The sequence below is a fragment of the Chrysochloris asiatica genome, unplaced genomic scaffold (assembly GCF_000296735.1).
Source record: "Chrysochloris asiatica unplaced genomic scaffold, ChrAsi1.0 scaffold00075, whole genome shotgun sequence".
NCBI lineage: Eukaryota > Metazoa > Chordata > Mammalia > Afrosoricida > Chrysochloridae > Chrysochloris > Chrysochloris asiatica.
In genome coordinates this window covers 12,270,309-12,290,952 of record NW_006408593.1, presented here as the reverse complement: position 1 = coordinate 12,290,952, position 20,644 = coordinate 12,270,309, and the positions used below count along the sequence as shown (strand labels likewise).

General features: G+C 41.5%; 1 protein-coding gene across 3 annotated transcripts in view; it reads left to right on the top strand.

The window, feature by feature from the left end:
• Window positions 1-20,644, top strand: part of AMBRA1 (autophagy/beclin-1 regulator 1) — a 148,897-nt gene that overhangs the window by 102,854 nt on the left and 25,399 nt on the right. For all 3 annotated transcript variants that reach the window (XM_006865059.1, XM_006865058.1, XM_006865057.1), the window contains 3 exons: window positions 5,940-6,050; window positions 18,127-18,315; window positions 19,037-19,191. In XM_006865059.1, coding sequence (XP_006865121.1) covers window positions 5,940-6,050; window positions 18,127-18,315; window positions 19,037-19,191 — 455 coding nt within the window. The remainder of the gene's footprint in view (window positions 1-5,939; window positions 6,051-18,126; window positions 18,316-19,036; window positions 19,192-20,644) is intronic.

Sequence of the window (20,644 nt, the reverse complement as noted above, 5' to 3'; positions counted from 1 at the left end):
AATTATGCAGTAGTGATGGTTGTTGTAAAATTGATCCTGGTGGTGGCTGCACAACTATGAATATACTAAAAACTATTGAATTGTATACTTCAAATTTGTCGTTTATATTGTTAAGTGCCATCGAGTCGATTCCAACTCACAGCAACCCTATATAGGGTTTCTAAGGAGTGGCTGGTGAGCTTGAACTGCCGACCTTGAAGAACAATGCAGTAACGTACAGTGCCACACCAGGACTCCATACTTCAAATAGATGCATTGAATTATATTTCAACAGAGGTGTTATTTAGAATGAACAAATATTTGACTGTTTTCCTCATTTTCAGAACCATGAATGGTAACTAAGATAAACTAGGAATGGGCCTACCCTTGGGAGAAATCTTGTTATCTGCCCTCTTTCCAGGTCCCCAGGCTATAGAATAATTGACTATGAACTTAAATTGGATTGTTAAAATGATGATACGGTGGTGACAAAGTGAGTGTGACTAAGTGTTTAGTTTTACCTTTCTTTGGACACATCTAAAGTCTGCATTTGAATGAAGCTTTCTGGAAAAGAAAACTGAACATCCTTTCTACGATGCCATTCATTTTGTACTTGGAGAGGAAGAATGATTTTTGTGTCCAAATAACCCCGTGCTGTATTGCTCTAGGGGAGGAATGTTTCTCATAGACAGAAGCCAGCTTATTCATTTCCAGAGTGCTCAAAACAATCCAACGGAGACATTTAAAATAACCAAACATAAAAATATGCATAAGACATAAGTGTTGTTTAAGTGCTGTCAAGTCGGTTCTGACCCACAGCAACCCTGTGAACTTGAACTGCCGACCTTGTGGTTCAGACCTACTTTGCAGTTCCACACATTAACCCACATCGGCGTAGTACAGTTGTTGTTGTTGTTAAGTGCTGTTGATTTGGTCTCGACCCATAGCAACCCTGTATAGTGTTTCCGAAGAGCAGCTGGTGAGCTCGAACCACCAACTTTGTGGTTCTAACTGACTTTGTAGCCCAGCACATTAACCCACAGTACCACACCAGAGTTAAGTGTCGTCAATTCAATTCCGACTCATCGCAACCCTGTATAGGGTTTCCAAGTAGTGACTGGTAGGTTTGAACTTGCGCAACCTTGTGGTTAGCAGACCAGTGCTTATCCTGCAGCACCGCACCAGGAGGCCATACAATGAGAAAATCCATAAATGAAAAGATGCTGACCAGTACTCTAAATGATTAAAGAAAAACACATGGATGCTCAAAGTGGGATTACCATACTGTACATCAAAGATTGATGGATATTTATGTTCAATACTGTTGTTTTTAATAACAGCCTTACTGAGATATAATTCACATGTTTAAAGTGTTCAGGTCAATGTTTTATATATATTTATAGAATTGTGCAACCATCACCTGTATTTCAGAACATTTTTCTCACCTCCTAAAAATCCCCAGGGACTCCTGGTGTGGCACTGTAGGATTAGCACTGGACAGCGAACCACAGGTGGACAGTTCAAATCCACCAGCAGCACCTCAGAAACCCTATACAGGGTTGCTATGAGTCAGAAGTGACTTGACAGTACTTAACAGCAACAGTAAACATTCCATACCTATTAGCAGTCACTCTGCCCTTCCCCTTCCTCTCCCACATCCCTGTTGTTGTTACATGCTGTTAAGTGGGCTTCTGACTCATATCAACCCTGTGTAGGGTTTCCGAGGAATAGCTGGTGGGCTTAGCAATCCAGTGCTGATTCTACAGTGCCACCCCAGGATTCCTACCACAACCCTAGGCAACCACAAATCTACCTTCTGTCTTTCCCTATTCTAGACATTTCATACAAATAATAGCATATGGTCTTTTGTGACTGTCCAAGAAGAATTTGGAAAAGTTGTTAAGTTGTTCAATTGAACCTGCCCTGGTATTTCTAGTCTCTGCTCTCCTGACGTGTTGGCAGGCTGCTTCTTGGCTTCCTATCACAATCAAGCGGAATGATACTAATTGTATTTCCAGGTTGAGTATTTGCTCCCCTAGCCCCATTCTTATTTCATTTTCCCAGCAGCAACACAACTGGAGATGGCCGTGCTGAATTAGGCAAGGCAGCCTCAAACAGCAGATTTTGTAGGACTGAAATGTAATTTAATCCTTTCCTTCTTTGCAGTTGACCTTTTTTACCCTCTCTGAATTAGCTTTTTTGATAGATTTACTAATGATTCCCATTGTTCAGTATTTTCACTGAACTGTTGAATCATACTCTTCAAGCTGATCGTAGAGAGAGGCTAAGAAGCTGTTTTGGAAAAAGGTTTCTAATTCTTTCCAGGCAACAGGAGAAAGGAGTCTTGAGAGAACAGAGGCTGAGAGGGGCGTGCAAGTGATCACTTTGTAGAGCCTGCCTACCAGGTGACTACCATGACTACTGTGACTTTATTCCTAGACACATCCCTGAGACTTCAGGGCCTACAGCTAAAGGTCTGATTTGGAGAATGAACCTTGACAGCTGGGTTTTTCCTCATAGTTAGCCAGGATCATTGAATTTAAGCTTCCTTTGCCCCTTGTTCTGTCTTTCATCAGAATAATCTGTATTTACTTTCTTGCTCTGAGGCTTCAGGATTGTATGATAGAAATTGCACTGCTATGACAGTGAACTGACTGTTCTTATAGACAGCTGTTACTCCTGGTCTTTATGACAGTTCAGAAGAATTTGAATAAAAGTCTTGGGCTCTTTTACAAGAAGAAAGTTACCATAATCTAGAGCTTAGGCAATGACCTAAATGCCCTGGTTGTGCAGTGATTAAGGGTCAGTAGTTCAAACCTGCCGGCTTCTTTGTGAATGAAACATGTGGCAGACTGCTTTCGTAACGACTGCAGCCTTGGAAATCCAATGGGACAGTTCTTTGTCCTACAGGGTCACTAAGAGTCAGATGGGTTTGTGTCTGTTTTGGTCCTGACATGTTATTTGGACCAGTCTTTTACAAAAGGACTTCTGTGTATAAACTATTGATTACAGATCTGTATATTTAGAGGAAATGTACACAGAGATTAAGTAGAGGATTAAAATAATTATAATGGTGGCCACTATTTAGACATTGTTTGCCATCATTTGATAGTCATTGTGTCAGTAAGTACTCCCAGCATTCCTGTCATTTGTATGTAGTATTATTGGACCAGTTTTACAGATAAAGAAATTAAGGCTCATAGAGACTTAGTAATTTACCAAAAGTCATCCAGTAGTATTGACAGGAAGTATGAAAATTAAATCCATCTGACTTTGGAAGCCTGTACTCTCTGAAGTTGTGCATACACAGCAGCAGGTCAAGCTTTAAGATCATGATTTCCTAGTTCAAGCCAGTCAGTATCTCGAGCAGTTTGGGTGCATTATAGCAGTAATGGCCTTTCTAAGAGCACCTATCTTGGACTTAAAATGTCAGCTACAAGCTTGCAGTTGTCAACCCAGCCCACACCCACACACCCCCTGAACATTTGGTATTGTCTTTGGTATATAGCAACAATAACAGACTTTTTTTTTTAATAATCAAAAGTGGATGTGAGGGGGTGCTATTGGCATCCCTCTGGTGGGTAGAGGCCAGGGATGCTGAGAAACAAGCAGCCTGCAGTGCACAAGACACCTTCACCTCAAAACAAAGAATTATCTGACCCAAAATGTCAACAGTACAAAGGTTGAGAAACCCTGAGTCTAACTCCATTTTTTAAATATTTGGGGGGACCTCAGTGATCTCTCAGGATTTGCTTTCTGAGGCTCAGTGCTTTCTATGTAAATACTTTGGAGCTCAATCCATTAACTTGCTCTGGCACTTTTCCTATACCTTCAGTTTAGTGGCTTGAGGCCTATTAACTGATTAGGCTTTTTTAATAGGGTAATACTTTTTCTTCCTGATGTTTCCAAGAGACAGACTCAGTTGTCCTGCAGTTCTGCCAGAAGAGAAGCTGGTGACAGTACTCTAATCTGTTACTGGCGTCTTTCGCTCCCTAATCTATGTTTACATGGCACTGAAAATTGACTCTCCCTGGTGCCAGGCTCTGCTCCGCTCCTCCTTAGCACTCTGGCACCATTGGCAGAGAACACCTCCCCAGCCTCTTCTACACATGCTTATTTTTTTTGCACAGCTGCTCTCCAGAAGCTGTTTGTTGGGGTGTGGACTGTGCTGGACACCTCTGGTGCTGTGGGTCAGTCTCAGTCTCTCCAGTTCACAGTTGTGGCACTCTTTAGCCTCTGGTGATATTCCTCCACTGTTTCTTGTTTGTACTTATCTCCTTCCCCAGATTTGAAGTTTCCAGAATAATGGGGTTTGTTCCTTCCATTTGTTTTTCATCCTCTCTCAACTTGCAACATTCCATTCCACTCATCATTCCAAGAAAGTCAACTTGCCTTGTGTTTTGGGTTCTCTGTTTACCTGTGAAAAGGTAAAGGAAATGATAAAGCACTAACGCTCTGTTTGTTCTGTTGTCCTTTGCAAGGGAGTAGGCTTTGGCCCCCATGAACCAATTTTCACCCTCATGGAGGTAGTATTGTCCTTGTTGAGAATTGGTAATCTAAAAGTATCATAGTCTTAGAAATGAAGTTACTTGGACCATTCACTTACAAATTGAAATTGGGACAAGAACTCCATCAAAAACCTAATATTGAGAGAGTCTGCTGATGCGATGATCAGCAGCAGTTGGGGAAGAGAGAAAAGAGTATTTTCTCATATTTTGCGACTTGATGGAGTATATCTTATCCCTGAGAAATCTCTTGACTGAGGAAAGAAAGGAAAACACCAGGAGTAACAGAACAACACACACACATGTGTGTGTATGTTTGTACATGTGTATGTGTGTGTACACACAATGGATGTAACAAGGCCCTTTTGCAGTGATCTGTAGAGGAAGGAGACTAGGGACACAGAAGAATCTAAGCATAAAATTGTCCATTGTTCCAAGGTCAGTAAGCTATAACGAGTTCAATTTCTCAAAGTAAGAGTTGATTTGCAGCAGCAAATATCATTTAGGTTGTCTAGCGCGCACGAATGTTCTATTCTCCCAAGAGGGTTTGGCTATGTCTAATCAGAAGGGTGGTTGTCTGTGAAATGCACCTCGGAAGGAGGAGGAGGAGGAAATGACATGTTCATGTAAATGAAATACAACTGCAAATTAAAGTGTCACCCTGTTTTTTTAAAAAAAATCCATTTTTTATTTAATTGGTTACCAAGGAAAAAAATGTCATACAGAAGTGTATGTCTCAGAAAGTTAAACCGTGAGATGTTGCAAGTGCATCTCAATTCAAGGAAGTGCTCATATGGGGGGGGGGGTATGAAATATTGCCTTAATAAAAATATTCTTATGCTGCAAAGCTAGGCTTATAAATTTTTGCTGTGTTACATGCCAGGGGTTCAGAAGAGATCAACAAATCTTACCTCATTGGTTCCTTACTGTCTCTATCCAGTCAGCGGTGTGCTGGCTTTCTGACCTGGAGGGAGCCTTCATTTAGAATGCTTTATTAGGAAGACAGTTACAAACAAAAGGAGGAGATCTTTCTCCCAAAGAGCACTGCTCCCTACAAAGACTTCCAGGGACGAGTGCTACTGGCCTTGAGGTGTTCATGGTACTCCTTCTTTTACTTTTCTTCTCTGATATTATGAAAAAAATCAAAACTCAACTGTCTCTCTAGATTGTGAGCTTCCCAGACAGTGTCTGTACAGTACCTGCCACGTTGTGGACTAAAGAGAAGTCAAGTGATTATGGGAAGGGATGATGGATTGGATCCAATTCCCATATAGTGTTCTTTGGGAAATGCGCCTGCTTCCTCCTTGAGACAGATGGGACTTGGCAGCTTTCTTCAGCCTTAATTGTGGTTCCTCTTGTTCCCCCTCTCTACTAGTCACAGTATTGTTTTTATGTTCTTCAGTGGAAGTAGATCAATAAATAATATAATGTGCTCTTTGCCTTCTTCCCCATTAGGGGCTGTGATTGGTGATGGACAGTCTGCGGTGGCCAGTAACATTGCCAATACTACCTACCGGCTCCAGTGGTGGGACTTCACTAAGTTTGACCTCCCAGAAATCAGTAATGGTAAGCTGAGGTAGACCTCGGGATATTAGTGGAAGTGGGGAGGTATCTTTTACTGGTAAGCCAGAACTCAGGAACTCATATAATACTGGGGTTTTCTAAGTCACTTGTTGGGTGACTATTGCCACGTGCCTCATCTGCCATACGCTCTTCTGCAACTCTCAGTTAATTTAATTCAGCAAATATGTATTGAATACCTGCACCGAGCAAGGAACAATACTAGATACTAAGGTGAACACAAAAATGAACATGTTGTCTATGCCCTAAGAAATTTGTAGGCCGAAGCCTACAAGTTTGGGTAGAACTCAAAGGAGAAAGAAAAAGGACTGAGAGCTAGACCTTGTGACTCTCAAGGAAAAATGTTGTTGTTTTTGTCAAGTGCCGTCGAGTCGATTCCAACGGATAGCAACCCTGTATAGGGTTTCCAAGGAGCAGCTGGTGAACTTGAACCGCTGACCTTGCAGTTCAAACGGCTTTTCAGTCTGGTGCATTAACCCACAGCAGTGTTAAATTCATTTATGGATCCCGATCTGAATGGAACGGAGTGAATGGCATGATTAATGTGAAATTTACAGACATGTCCTGTCTAATAGTCCAGTTTCCTTACTTCTGAGGAACTACGCAATCCCATGGCTCAGTTGGAATCACATTTTAGACATCTCATTTCACTTTCTGTCTAATGAGGACCTTATATCATTCATTCTTGAGCTGTATTAGTTCAGCTAATAAGAGACCACATTGCCTGACACAATGACCTAACCCATCACTGCTAAATTTTAGTTAAAATGTTCTTTCTTGTACTGAGCTGTTGTTTTCCTGGTCACTTCCTCCCATTGGTCTAAGTTCTACCTCTGGAGTGACACATATTTCTCTTGCAGATCTGGTTTCAAAAACCTTGACACTTCTGTTCATCTTCCCTTTTGATTTTGGGATCCCAAAAAGCTCCAGCTGTGAGCTGTCCAATATATTGTTGTTGTTGTTGTTGTGAAGTGCTGTCGAGTCGGTTCCAACCCATAGCGACTCTGTATAAGGTTTCCAAAGAGCAGCTGGTGAGCTTAAACTGCCAATTTTATAGTTCAAACGGCTTTGAAGTCTGGCTCATTAACCCACAGTGCCATACCAGGAATCCGTCCACTATGTAGGATCTTGGTATTTGTGAAGCCTAGGGTTTCAGCACTCAGTCTTACATCATCTGCTAATTTGATAATGTGCTTTTTCTCTTTCTCTGCATTTTTTCAGATTGTTAGTGCAAGTGGGGGATCAGTCAGAACATTGCACCTAGCCTTGTGATTTGTGGGCTTCCTAAGCAGTGGTGAAGGTTCATGAACTAGCACCCTCGGCCCACATTTTTCTCCTCTGTCTATAGCAGTTTGTCAGATGCCTTAAAGAGATCAAGATAGTCTGTATCTGTGGCATTTCCCGATCCACCAATCTTGAAGTCTTTATCAGATAGGGAAAATGAGGTTAATTTTTCATATCCTATTCTTAGTAAAACCTCAGTTGCAATTATCCATTTCTTTTGACGTGCTCATAAGCCACATGTCCAATAATCTGTTCTTAAACTCTGCTGGGAATCTACTGCAATCCGCTGCTACCCTTATTTGAAAGGATTCATCTTGAGAGTTCTGAACCAGATTGTATTTACCATAATTTATTTAGTTACTTTGTTTCTTAATCTTGCCATCTTTGTTCCTTTTATTGTAATTTGAAATAGATAATAGTCACTGTTCAAACTTTTAAAATAGAAAATACACTGAAGTCTCCCAGCCGTATACCCTAGCAATCTACCACACCTCCCCATAATCCAAATTTTCTTTCCACTATTAGCACTTTCTCATACATCTTTTCAAGGGTATATTTGTGTATACAAGCAAATATTAATTTGTGTCTTCTACCTTTTTTCCCCACTCTAATGGTATCATATTATACATACTCTTCTGAAATTTTTCTTCTTCATTTAAAAATTTATCTTAGTGAGCTTTTCATATCCATAGAGAAAGCGTTTTACTCATCCTTTTTTATGTCTGCTTAGTATGACAGTCTAAGGAGCTCTGGTAGCATAGTGGTTATGAGTTGGGCTGCTAACCTTAAGGTCAGCAGTTCAAAACTACCAGCCATTCTTTGGGAGAAAGATGCGGCTTTCTGTTCCCGTAAAGATTTATAGCCTTGGAAACTGATTCCACGGCACACTGTCACCACCACCACCAGTACCTAGTCTGAATACGCCATAATTTTTCACCAGTTTCTTTTTGAGGACCCTTTAAAATGGTTCACTCTTTTGTTGTATAAACTGTGCTGCAGTTAGTCAGTTTGCACCTGTGAAAGTATAGCTATAGAAAAAATTCTTAGAAATGGAATTTCAGGGAAAAAGGGCACATGCGTTTGTAATTTTGATAAATATTGCCAAGTTGTCATCTATAGTAGTTAGTGCCATCAAGTTGGTTCTGGCTCATAGGGACCCTGTATAAAGTTTCTGAGGAGTGGCTGGTGGGTTTGAACTGTTGATCTTGTGGCTAGCAGTCTAGTGCTGATCCTACAGCACCACACCAGGACTCCTTCTTCTGTAGTTGTTGTTGTTGTTGTTAAGTGCCATCGAGTCAGTTCAAACGGCTTTGCAGTGTGGCGCATTAACCCACAGCACCACACCAGGACTCCTTCCTCTGTAGAGGTGGTGCCAATTTATACTCCCACCTGATGTTTATGAGAGTTTCCCTAAGCCCTTGCTGATAGAATGTGTTATCAAATATTTTGGATATGTGCAAATCTAATAGATTTTTTATCATAATATTTCAATATATTAAATTTGTAATTTTTATATTATAAATGAAGTTGCACATCTGTTCATATAATTAAGAGCCATTTGTGTTGCTTTTTGTTGACCTATCTGTGTACTTTGCTTTTCTCTTGTGTTGCTGGTCTCCTCCTTATCAAATCTATGTTGTTGTTGTTAAGTACTGTTGAGTCTGTTTTGACTCTTAGCAACGCTGTATAGGGTTTCCAAGGAGCAGCTGGTGAGTTTGAGCTGCTGACCTTGTGGTTCAAGCCAATCTTGCAGTCAATCATTCACCCTACAATGCCACATTAGGAGTTCTTATCAAAGTAAGACAATTAACATAATAGGAGTTTCCTAGTTATTTTGTCTTTTGACTTTGCTAAAGGTAATTTTCATCACAGAACTTTCAAAAGTAGTTAAAATTATTCATCTTTCCTTCTCTGGTTTCTGGGTTTTGTTTCATTATTAGGAAGATCTCATTTAGTATATTTTAGTTTTTTACATTTAAACCTTTGATTCATTAGGCAATTTAACCTTAGTCACAAATAAGCGAAGTCCTTTTTCTCCACACGGTTTATCATTTGTTTCTACATTGGTAAAATATTTTGTTCCCCACCGGTTTGTGGTGTATATTTTGATATTATTAGATTTGAGTAGATTCTAATTCATGAGGACCCCATGTGAGCACAGTAGAACTGCTCCATAGGATAGTCTTCATGACTTTGACCCATTGGAAGCAAATCACCAAGTCTGTCTTCTGAGATGCCTCTCAGTGAATTAGCTCTGTCAGCTCTTAAGACAGTAACTAGGAGCCCAGGTGGTGCAATGGTTAAGCACTTAGCTGCTAACCTGTAGGTCAGAAGTTTCAATCTACCAGTCATTCCTTGGGAGAAAAGACATGATGGGTGATCTGCTCCCATAAAGATTATAACCTACAAAAACCCTGTGGGGCCAACCCACTAAATATATCTAAATATTGTTGTTTTGTGCTTTCAGTCAGAATTGATTGAACAACACAAAACAATATTTAGATGTATTTCTGGGCTATCCATTCTATAATTTGATAGCCTGTGTTGTAATACCACATGGTTTTAAGTTCTGTATTAGAATTCTGATAGAATCTAGCACCCCTTTGTTATTTTTTTTTTCCACCTGAAAAAAGAGCTTTGGTAGCACAATGGTTAAAGCAAATTCCTTCTTTTTCTTGACTATTTGCTTTTCTATGTGAACTTTAAAACCACCTTTCTATCCCCACTCCCAGAAAAAATCCTGTTAGTACACTTCATTCAATCACACCAAATTAATAAACAAAGGCGGTGCCACAATTTTCTACCAGCTGACTTAAGAGTGTGCCATGGTTATCTGGGTTTCCTAGTTTTGCTGTGTTCTAGTTTTTAAAATACTACAATCTTACTGAATTTCTTTACTAATTAAGAGTCTTGGTGTGGTGCTGTAGGATAAGCACTGGACTGCTAACTGGAAAGGTCAGCAGGTTCAAACCTACCAACCTCTTCTTGGAGACCCTATCCGGGTTTGTTATGGGTTACAACTGACCCAGTGGCACTTAATAAGAACATAGAATTTGTTTCCTATTTATAGTTAGCATGGACTTTATAGGTAAGGTATCTGGAAATACTTTTCTCTATTCCAATTTTCTGAGTCTTGGTGTGATGCCATAGGATTAATACTGGAATGCCAACCAAAATGTTAGCCAGTCAAACCCACAATCCAATCTTTGGAAACCCTATACAGGGTCACTTTGAGACTAAATCAATTCAACGATGCTTAACAACAACACCAGTCTCACAGGACTGCTATTAAAGAGTTAATACAAGCACTCTGAACAGTACCGGGACTTACTATAGTGGGGATTGCACCATGGATATTCGAGGATGTAAGTCATCATTCTGAAGGTCCCATCTGTCCACATTTTAAGTAACCTGAGATACAGGCAGTTTCCAGGTTATGAACGTTCGACTTCAGGAACAACAATGATCTGCCCTTTGCTCTTTAGTGTTTTGTGAATTTGCCCTCCCTTTGAAATGATTAAACCAACCCCTGTTGTTGCTGTTAAGATCCTGTATAGGGTTTCTGAGGAGCAGCTGGTAGGTTTGAACTGTCGACCTCTACTTGCGACAAATTCTTCATCACAGTCACTTTACAATCACCTTCACTTGCTTCACCTTTTCTTTCACTAACCCACCCTGACACATAGTGCGACTATAAGACAATAGAACTGCCCCATAAAATGTCCAAAATGGTAACTCTTTATGGAAACAGACTGACACATCTTTCTACGTATTTCCCCCTGAAGTGTCTGGTGAGTTCAAACCACAACCTTTTGGTTGGCAGGCAAGTGTTTTAACCACTGTGCTACCAAAGCTGCATTTTTCCCCCCTTCACTAAACCTTCAGTTCCTACTCATATGGCTCCATATAGGGTTTCCAAAGCTATAAATCCTTACAGGAGCAGAAAGCTTCATCTTTCCCCCCTTGAGCAGTTGGTGGGTTTAAGCTGCCAACCTTGTGGACAGCAGTCCATTGCTTTTCCTACAGTGCCACCAGAGCTCCTCATTCTAAAGTAAGGCTAAATAAGAACGCTATGAACCTGTTACAACTTACCTAGAAATTCTAAAAGACATAGTTAGGGACAGATGTTGTTTGTGCATATGAGGCGGGACTTCAAAAAGTTCGTGGAAAAATAGGATTAAAAGATATGCAGGTGGGAAGAAAAGGTGAGAACAACCCCCGGATCAACCAAAGCCTGCGCGTAGCCACATCCCCGCGTCCAGCACCTGCATCACGCCACTGAAGCCATCATGCCCAAAAGAAAGGCTGAAGGGGATGCTAAGGGAGATAAAGCCAAAGGGAAGGATAAACCTCTGAGGAGATCTGCAGTGTTATCTGTTAAACCTGATCCTCCAAAGCCAGAATCTAAGCCTGAAAAGGCCCCTGCAAAGAAGGGAGAGAAGGTACCCAAAGGGAAAAAGGGGAAAGCTGATGCTGGCCAGGATGGAAATAACCCTGCAGAAAATGGAGATGCCAAAACACACCAGGCACAGAAAGCTGAAGGTGCTGGGGATGCCAAGTGAAGTGTGTGCATTTTTGGTAACTGTATTTCTTGTGACTGTACAGTTTGAAATACTATTTTTTATCAAGTTTATAAAAATGCAGAATTTTGTTTTACTTTTTTAAATTTAAACTATGTTGTTAGCACACAAAACACTTCATTGTTTTTGGGGAAAGGGGCAAATGTCACTAATACACTGTCTTCAAAGCTGGATTGATGTGGAAGCAAACACCTTTCCCCTCTAATTTTGAGAGACTCCCTCTTGGTTCCCAGGAGGAGGAATTCCCCGACGTTAACACACATTAGCCACCTTGGTGCACAAATGCCGTGCGGTGTGGGAAAAATACAATTTGTTTTTACATCTTCATATCCTCTTCACTCTCTCTGCTTTCAGCATAGACTTGACTCCCATAAATAACCTCAGAGAACTGGTTATTCACGTGTCAGGGAACCTGCACTTTCCAGTGGTGTCAACTCAGAGCACCCCTCAGAAGAGCAGAGGTCCTTCGTTTAGATTGTGGGTCCATCTTCAGATTGGTAATTCTGCCTTTTTCATTTCATTTTCTGAAAGTCAGGGTTGGCTTGTGAAAAGTTGTTAAACAACATGCTAAATGTGAAAAGTCAATCCTGACTAAACTTTCCTGTTTAGACCATCAAGTGAAGACTTCATTGGGTTTTATAGTGGCTTTCTGATTTTGGTAGTCCATCGAAGAAGGGAGTTTGAAAGTTGTTGTCTACTGTTAACAATTGTTTGCCCATGTCCTGCCTGAATACCATGATTGTTTATGAAATGTATCTTTAATAAAGCTGGAAACAGTTTGGGGTGAAAAAAATATGCAGATGATTTAACCTTACCTACTGAAAGTGAAGAGGACTTAAAATACTGATGAAGATCAAAGACCACAGCCTTTGGTATGCATTGCACCTCAGTGTAAAGAAAACAAAAATCTTTACAACTGGACCCAATAAATAACATTATGACAAATGGAGAAAAGATTGAAGTTGTCAAAGACTTCATTTTGCTTAGATCCACTGTCCACACTGATGGTGGAAGGAGCAGTCAAGAAATCAAACGACACTTTGCAGTAGGCACATCTGCTGCACAAGACTTTTTAAAGTGCAAAGATATCAGTTTGAGGACTAAAGTACACCTGATCCAAGCCATGGTATTTTCAGTAACCTCACATGCATGTTTGAAGTTGGACTTAGTGACATAAGGAGGACTGTAGAAGAATTGATGCATTTGAGTATTAGAGAAGAATATTAAAGGTACTATGGACTGCCCGAAGAGCAAACAAATCTTTTGAAAAAAGTACTTCCAGAATACTCCTTAGAAGCCAAGATGGCCAGACTTCGTCTCTCATATACTTCAGACATATTTATCAGAAGGACATCATGCTAGGTAAAGTGGAAGATAAGTGAACAAGAGGGAGATCCCCAATGAGATGGATTGGCAGAGTGACAGCAGCAATGAGCTCAAGTGTAGGACTGGGTGGTGTTTTCGTTCTATTGTATGGAGGGCTGCTGTGGCTTGGAACTGACTCAACAGCACAAAATAAAAACATTACCTCAGGTTATCCAGAGTACATGAAAATGGGGGGAAAGGGAGATAATGTAATTTTCCACTAATTTTTCCTCATATTTTCTGTTGGTGCAAATATGGACTGGTTGGACATATTTCCCTGCTCTGGAGAATGGCATTGAAAGGAGCTTTGCTTTCGTCACCTATTGCCTTATCTGTAACATGGGTTCTGATCCCTCTAAAACAGGGCAGGGAATCTTTTTTCTGCCAAAATTTATGACATCATTCGTGACTCATACAAAATTATCAACTTGAAAATTAGCCTGCTTTATTTGGCCAAACATTTATTTAACTCACCCCTAATGTGATGTCTGAAACTGCTGTTTCCTTGGCAGGGCAAGACCAAATGATTTTATGATCCTTATACAACAATATGGTTTCATTTTAGGAGAAACTATACAGGGAGTCCTGGTGTAGCACTGTGGGTTGATGTGCTGGGCTGCTTGCTTGGCAGTTCAAACTCACCGTCCCCTCCTTGGAACCCCTATACAGGGTCACTATGAGTTGGAACCTTCTCGACGGCACTTACCAACAACAACAACATACGGCCTGTGGGCTGGACGTTCCCCACCTCTGCTTTAAAACATGCTTCCACCCAGTTGGAGATAATTTTCCCTGACAGAAATACAACAAAAGAATACAGGCATTGGGTATGCTGCAGCAGAGCTTCGAAGACCTTTTTGGTTGTTTAACATTTTTTCACAATCCTCAACTCATTCTGACTATTACTTCCTGTCATTCCCCTTTATGTTGTCAGTTCTGTATTCATTCTTCTGTCTTTCAGCATGGCTCTTGTAAAGCTCAGAGTGATCAGAGAGCATCAGTGTGCAGCCAGATGGACTCAGTGAGAGCTCCCTTTTCTCACTCATTTAAATCATGTGTGATTAGAATTCAGTGTTTTTTACTTGTCCTTTTTTCTTAGAGTTTTGGCCTTGGAAGACATTTGCATTCTATAACCTGAGGACACATATTGGATAATGTGTTTTTTCCCCCATGGATTGCCCTTTACAATGACAGTCACTTTTATCTGAGGTTACTGTCACTTAATGAACTGGTTCCTGACTGGTTTGAATGAAGTCCAGTTATGGTTTTGATTGTCACCATTCTTATAGGTTGTCAGCAGAGTAAGTTGGGACTCTGGTATGATGTGGAATTCATTTCTGTACATCAGTCATTTCCCAAACCTGGAAACCAAGGGTCTTGAACTATACTCGGCTTCAGTCACCATATGTTGCAGGTCATCTGATTTAATCTGAATGGTATTTGACCCCATTCTAGAGTTAGACTAAGGATGCTTGCCACCTGTTTCTCTCCTTTTGAATGACAGGATTAATGAATTACTCTCTGTGAAGTGTTTATACCTATGTAAATAGGGCCTAATATACATAAGTAATTTTGAAACCCTTTTCAAGAGTGAGTGGCAGTGGTCACTAGAGTGTCCTGCCCATACAGGCCTTAAGAAACCTACAGCCTTTGGGAAGTCATGATGGGTGTCTGGGGAGTACTTACAGTGTCATCTGGAGTTCTGTGCAGGAGGTCTTCTAAAATCTGAGGGTCTCAGACCGCCAAAAGGAAAATTTCCTGCTGATTTAAACCCCTTTGGGGTTTTCAGATCTGTATCTAATGCATTTGCAGCTGTTCTGCAACTGCTAATGACTCCCTTAGCCTCAGCTGGCCAGCCAGCAACAGGCTACCATCGATCTTTGTACAAGGTGTTTGTTTATAATTCATAGAACTGATAGGAAGACCGCACCATCTGCTTCTCTAGGCATCAGTGTTTCTAGCCCCTCCCATTCCCTACTAGGGCATTCTCAATTGGAAATTATTTCTAATTAGGAGGCGATTACATGGCAGAGTCTGGAACATGGCTTCCTGCAGGCTCCTGCATCCTGAAGCTCGGGAGCAGTTTTGATCAGAAAAACCTTTATTTTTTTCCCTTTATTTTCATTCTTAGCTGCCTAGATGGCTGCTCCATCATCTTTCCCCCAGTGTGTTTTGCCTTTAGAGGGGAGAGGACAGGTTGCAGGAGCTACAGCTTAAGGACCAAGGACCATTTTGAAAACTTGTTAGAAATGTACATTCTTAAGCCCTGCCCAGAAATTTGCGTTTAATAAGCTGTCCAGGTGATTCTGATGGTTTAGGAACCTCTAGGGTAAGACTGGAGTCCTGGTGTGATGATAAAGCATAAGCATTGGACTGCTGACTGCAAGATCAGTGATTCAAACCCACCACATGCTCCTTGGAAATCCTATACAGGGTCGCTATGAGTCAGAACTGATTTGACGGAACTCAACAACAACAAGAAGTTAAGGCAAGCCTTAGAGCTGAACAAAGATTTTTAATGGTTTGTCGATTGCCACTGGGTCTTAACTGTACGTATTTCATTTCACCTTTTTGTTTGCATACTTTATGATTGTATCCAAAAAGCATGAGTTACCCATGGCCATTAGTACATTAATTTTCTATGATCCAAGAAAACAAGTACTAAGATCCAAGTAATCGCTCCTTATATACATCAGCGCATGAGAATTTCAGTCTTAAGCGGAAAGCCGCACAAGTGCATTAAAACTATAGCTACTTATCATTGGAGCTGAGCATCGCCATTCCACATGGGAAATTAATAGACAGCAAGCAGTAAATGTAAGCTGTTAATTGAAACTCTGAAATATAAATGAAACTGTAAACACATGACCCCGTGTTCCCTGGCACGTCCCCTGCCTTAGGGCAGAAGTGAGGACCAGGATCACTAACTGCAACATTTGGAAACGGAATCTGCTGCTGGAGAAGTTCTTATTTTCAGCAGTTCCTTTTCATTTTCCATTTGCATGTCACACTCCATTCTCTGCAGTAACTGACCATAGTTGTAAAATTGGAGGGTGGGGCAATGTTTGGGCCACTGACATGAATCGTATGGATTTCACGCTGACAAAATGCTTGTTGTCTACACGCCCAGATATTTTAGAGGCTCATAGCCAAACTAGAAACCCTGGTAGAGCGTTAAGTGCTTCGCTGCTGACTTACAGGTCGGCAGTTTGTACCCACTGGTGGTTCTGAGGAAGAAAGATGTGGCGGCCGGCTTTCATAAAGATTAAGCTTACAAGACAGTTCTGCTTTAGCCTTTAGGGGTGCTTTGAGTTAGGGTTGACTCTACAGCACTGTGTGTGGTTTAGGGATTTTTTTAATGCCCAACCATGCAGAAGAGAGAGCCTTACAACCCTCTTCCCCATGGCAGTAAGCAGTTAAATGCTTTTTTGATGTTGGTGGTGAGTTTTGAGGGCCATTATAGACTTGATCTTGACTGACTTACATGTGAACATCCATGAGCTAGATCTGTGTGGCTGCAAGGTGAAAAGGCCCAAGATCTACAGAGTTCCATCCCATTCCTTCTTTGTTTTCATGTCCTACTTAGAATTTATCATTTTTTAACCTTTTCTCCTGGCCTTTGGTGGTTACAATATAAATTGCCAATCTCTTTTTGTCTGTCTAAGGTTTGTGCCAACTTAGAAGGTAAAAACCAAGGTAAGCTCATTCCTGAAGCTGATTCATATACCCAATTCCTTTGATTCTGTATCCTTACCTGGAATCATATGTCAAATCCAGGAAAAGATGAGGAGACTGAAGCCTATTTTTTGTTTGTCATGGTTTTTTTGGCAGAGAGCTTGGGACCCTGAGAAAGGAGCAGACGGTCCCAGTGCTAACTAGATCGATGTAGTCATCCATCCTAGAGCAGATGGCAGGATGGAAGTTGAGCAGTGCAGAGGCCTAATGGTGATAGCAATCAGTATTTGGATGTCATTATTTTATTAGTTAGCAAACAGAACCATCCTTCTGGTTCCCCTCGGTTTCATGCGTAATGGTGCTGTAGGTGTCAGCCCTCAAGAGTTGGCACAAGAGCCCAATCAATGCGTTCTGATGTCTTTTTGGATCTCCTCTGTCATCTTTGTGGTTTCATTAGCAACACACAGGGAAATGGGAAGTGAAGACAGTTTTTTTTTTACCCCCATCACTCTGACTTCCCAACCCCATAAGCCTCCTCTCAAGGGCAATTCATTGTTTTCTTAAGGTCATTTCCTGGGGAAACTTACCCTTGACCTCCCAAGTCCTGTCTTTTGGCTTACTGGGAGAGCAGTTGAGCTTGGGGTTTTTTTTGGTACCACCGTAGCTGGCAGTGTCCATCTAAGTAATTTTCTTAAATGTGAAAGTAAGACACACATTTGTGAAAGGACCTTCTTCTCCAAGGTCACATAGCAGGTATAGAGTGTGAGATTCCGCCATCAAGCACGTTCTACCTGTATCACCTTTTTCTTGGAATTGGTGGGTTTGCATTTCATTCATCTTGGTTTTCATCTTTTGGGCGATCACAGCTGTTGAGTGACTCTCCAGGAACAATTTTTCAAAGCTTTTCCCTTATCCAATCTCTCAGATGATGTTTTCTGAGTGTGAACTATGACTCAGTGGGTGGTTGTAGTTGTGAAGCTCCCTATTGAAGTGGTGCAAGAGACAGAGCTTTCCTTCCTCTTGTGTTGTAGTTTGATTGACATGGCTGCCTTTGGCATCTCTTGAAATAAGGGTTCAGGCCTTTAGGATGGTCCCAGAGTTTCTCATAATATCAACTTAAACTTTCCTATCTTCTTTTCTTTCTTTGTTCATTGCAGCCTCCGTGAATGTGCTGGTACAAAACTGCAAGATCTACAATGATGCCAGCTGTGACATTTCTGCAGACGGCCAGCTTCTGGCAGCTTTCATCCCGAGCAGCCAAAGGGGCTTTCCTGACGAAGGCATCCTGGCAGTCTACTCCCTGGCTCCTCATAACCTGGGTGAAATGCTCTACACCAAGCGATTTGGTAAGGGATAGGAGCCCTACCTAGTGACAGGGAGACACTGGTGCTTTAGCATGGCCATCCCTAGGTGAGGCCTGACTTAGGTGGAATTCATGGTCATATACAGCCTCTGGCTTCAGGGGATGATTCTTCTGCAGGAGCCCTGGCTGGTGGCCTTGGAGAAGAAGCTCAGAATAAGGGTTCTTCCTACCACAGGTGCATTGCCAGCTTACTCCTGGTGTGATAGCCAGGAGCAAAGGAGGCACTTTAATCATGGCCTGGGGAAGTGGACGTACTCCTGTTCTTCAAGGCAGCTTGACGTAGTATAGTATATGCCCTCAAAATGTGTGTGCTCTGTGGTCTAGCAGTCTCACTTCTAAGATTGCAATTATCAGAAACAGTACAAAGATTTCTATACAAGATCTTCACAGTCATATTTATAATAGGGAGAAAAGTCAGGTTGTAAAGAGTTGCTTAAATAAGGGATGGTACAGTCATAGGACAGAATAACATTTAGCCCTTAAAATGTTATTGTAGAAGACTGTTTAATGATGGAAATAGTTCAGGATATATTAAGTGAAAAAAGTAGAATTAAAAATAGTTATAACAGTCCTCACTACAGTCCTCTGAGTGCAACTCCAGTATGACCAGAAGACTGGAGGACAAGAGAAAAGACTGAGTGAAAATTCTTTCTTTGAAATGACAATAACTATGGGAAGTATCTCTTGTTTCTATTGACCCTCAGGTCCCAACGCCATTTCCGTGAGCCTGTCCCCGATGGGCCGATATGTAATGGTGGGTTTGGCCTCAAGAAGAATCCTGTTGCACCCCTCCACAGAGCACATGGTGGCCCAGGTCTTCAGGCTGCAACAAGCTCATGGTGGCGAGACCTCCATGAGGGTGAGTACCACCACTGCTTGTGCCTCTGCTGTTTGGAGATTCTTCTAGGTTCGCCAGGGTCAGAGGAAGAAGGAAGAACTCCAGTCCAGCCCGTCTGTGACCAGCAGACTATTAAATGGCAAGGTTTCTTACGGTTTGGATTATGATCTGGTTTCCACTGAGGTCTGAAAGTATCTTTGGCTAAAGAATTAACTGGACACTTCTTAAGCTCAATGTGAATCCTATATTCTAGAGATTACATAAAGGAGCCCATGAAATATGAAAAGTAATCAAGAGTGTACCATGAAATGCTCTCTTTTCTGCGTTGTAATCCTGATGGACAATGCCTTTGGGCAACAGCTGTGCTCTTACTCGGCCCGTCTGTGTCACCAGCAGAGAAAAGGACCCTCTCTATCTAAGGCATGCCTTTCTTCTGTTGCCATGAAAGCCATCTGGGGTTCATGTAGTTAGCGGCCTTCTGGACTCAGTCAGACTAGCATTCCTGACTGAGCTCTCTGCATCTCGCGGGGGCTTACTTGGCCAGGGTTTTGTTAAGGGGAGTTGAGCATCTGAACAGTCTCTAATTAGATGGTATTTAGGCTCTGTCTCATGCTAAGAACCTGTGAATTCCCTTAATACTTTGTGTATAGTTAGTGCCATTTATAGTTTGATGCCCTTGTTTATATGTTCTCTTCTGTTTTCTGTGTCTTCTGTATGTTTAATCCACCCCAATTAGGTTCACTGTAAGCCCTTTAGGAGTATATTCCCCATGGTACTTCATTTGATGCTATACATGTAGCTGTTAGTTAAGTGCCTGGAATGGGAAGGAATTGTTTTCAAGAGAAATCTCAAAATAAGATCCATTATATGCGAAGTGATAGAAGAAGGTGGGTGGCCTGGTGACGTCTTGCCTCTCCTGTCTTTTCTTCCCCCCTATCTGCTACAGGTACCCTCTCTCCAACTACACTGAATCAATCCCCAAGCTCTGAATTTGACAAGGCTCTTTTATGCCAACGTGCCTTTACCTAGAATGCCCTCTCCCCACCTACCTGTCAGTCTCTTTTTTCCCCTTTTGTGAAACCGTCCTTCCCAGAATTCAGATTTGATGGCTCCCGCCTTGTGGTATCCCTGTAGCTGGCACATATTAACACTGAGCACACTCACTGCAATGATTTGTTTCAGTGTCGATCTCCTCTCCTGGACTGTGAGCTCCACGAGAGCAGACACACCTCGTCTGTGTTCTCTTTATGAAGTCCAAGCTCCTAATCGGTAACCTGGCAGTTATTATAAACCAGATGACTGAAAATCTCTAGAAAAGTAGCCTCATCATTTCTGGGTGGTAACTGGTAGAACCGGTGATGGTGGCATCATGTCTCAGCAAGCCTTTGAAAGGGCATTCTCAGCTCTTGACATTGCAGTGACAGAAAAGGTCTGATTCTTGAATTCTGTATGGTTCTGAAAATTTTAGACATTG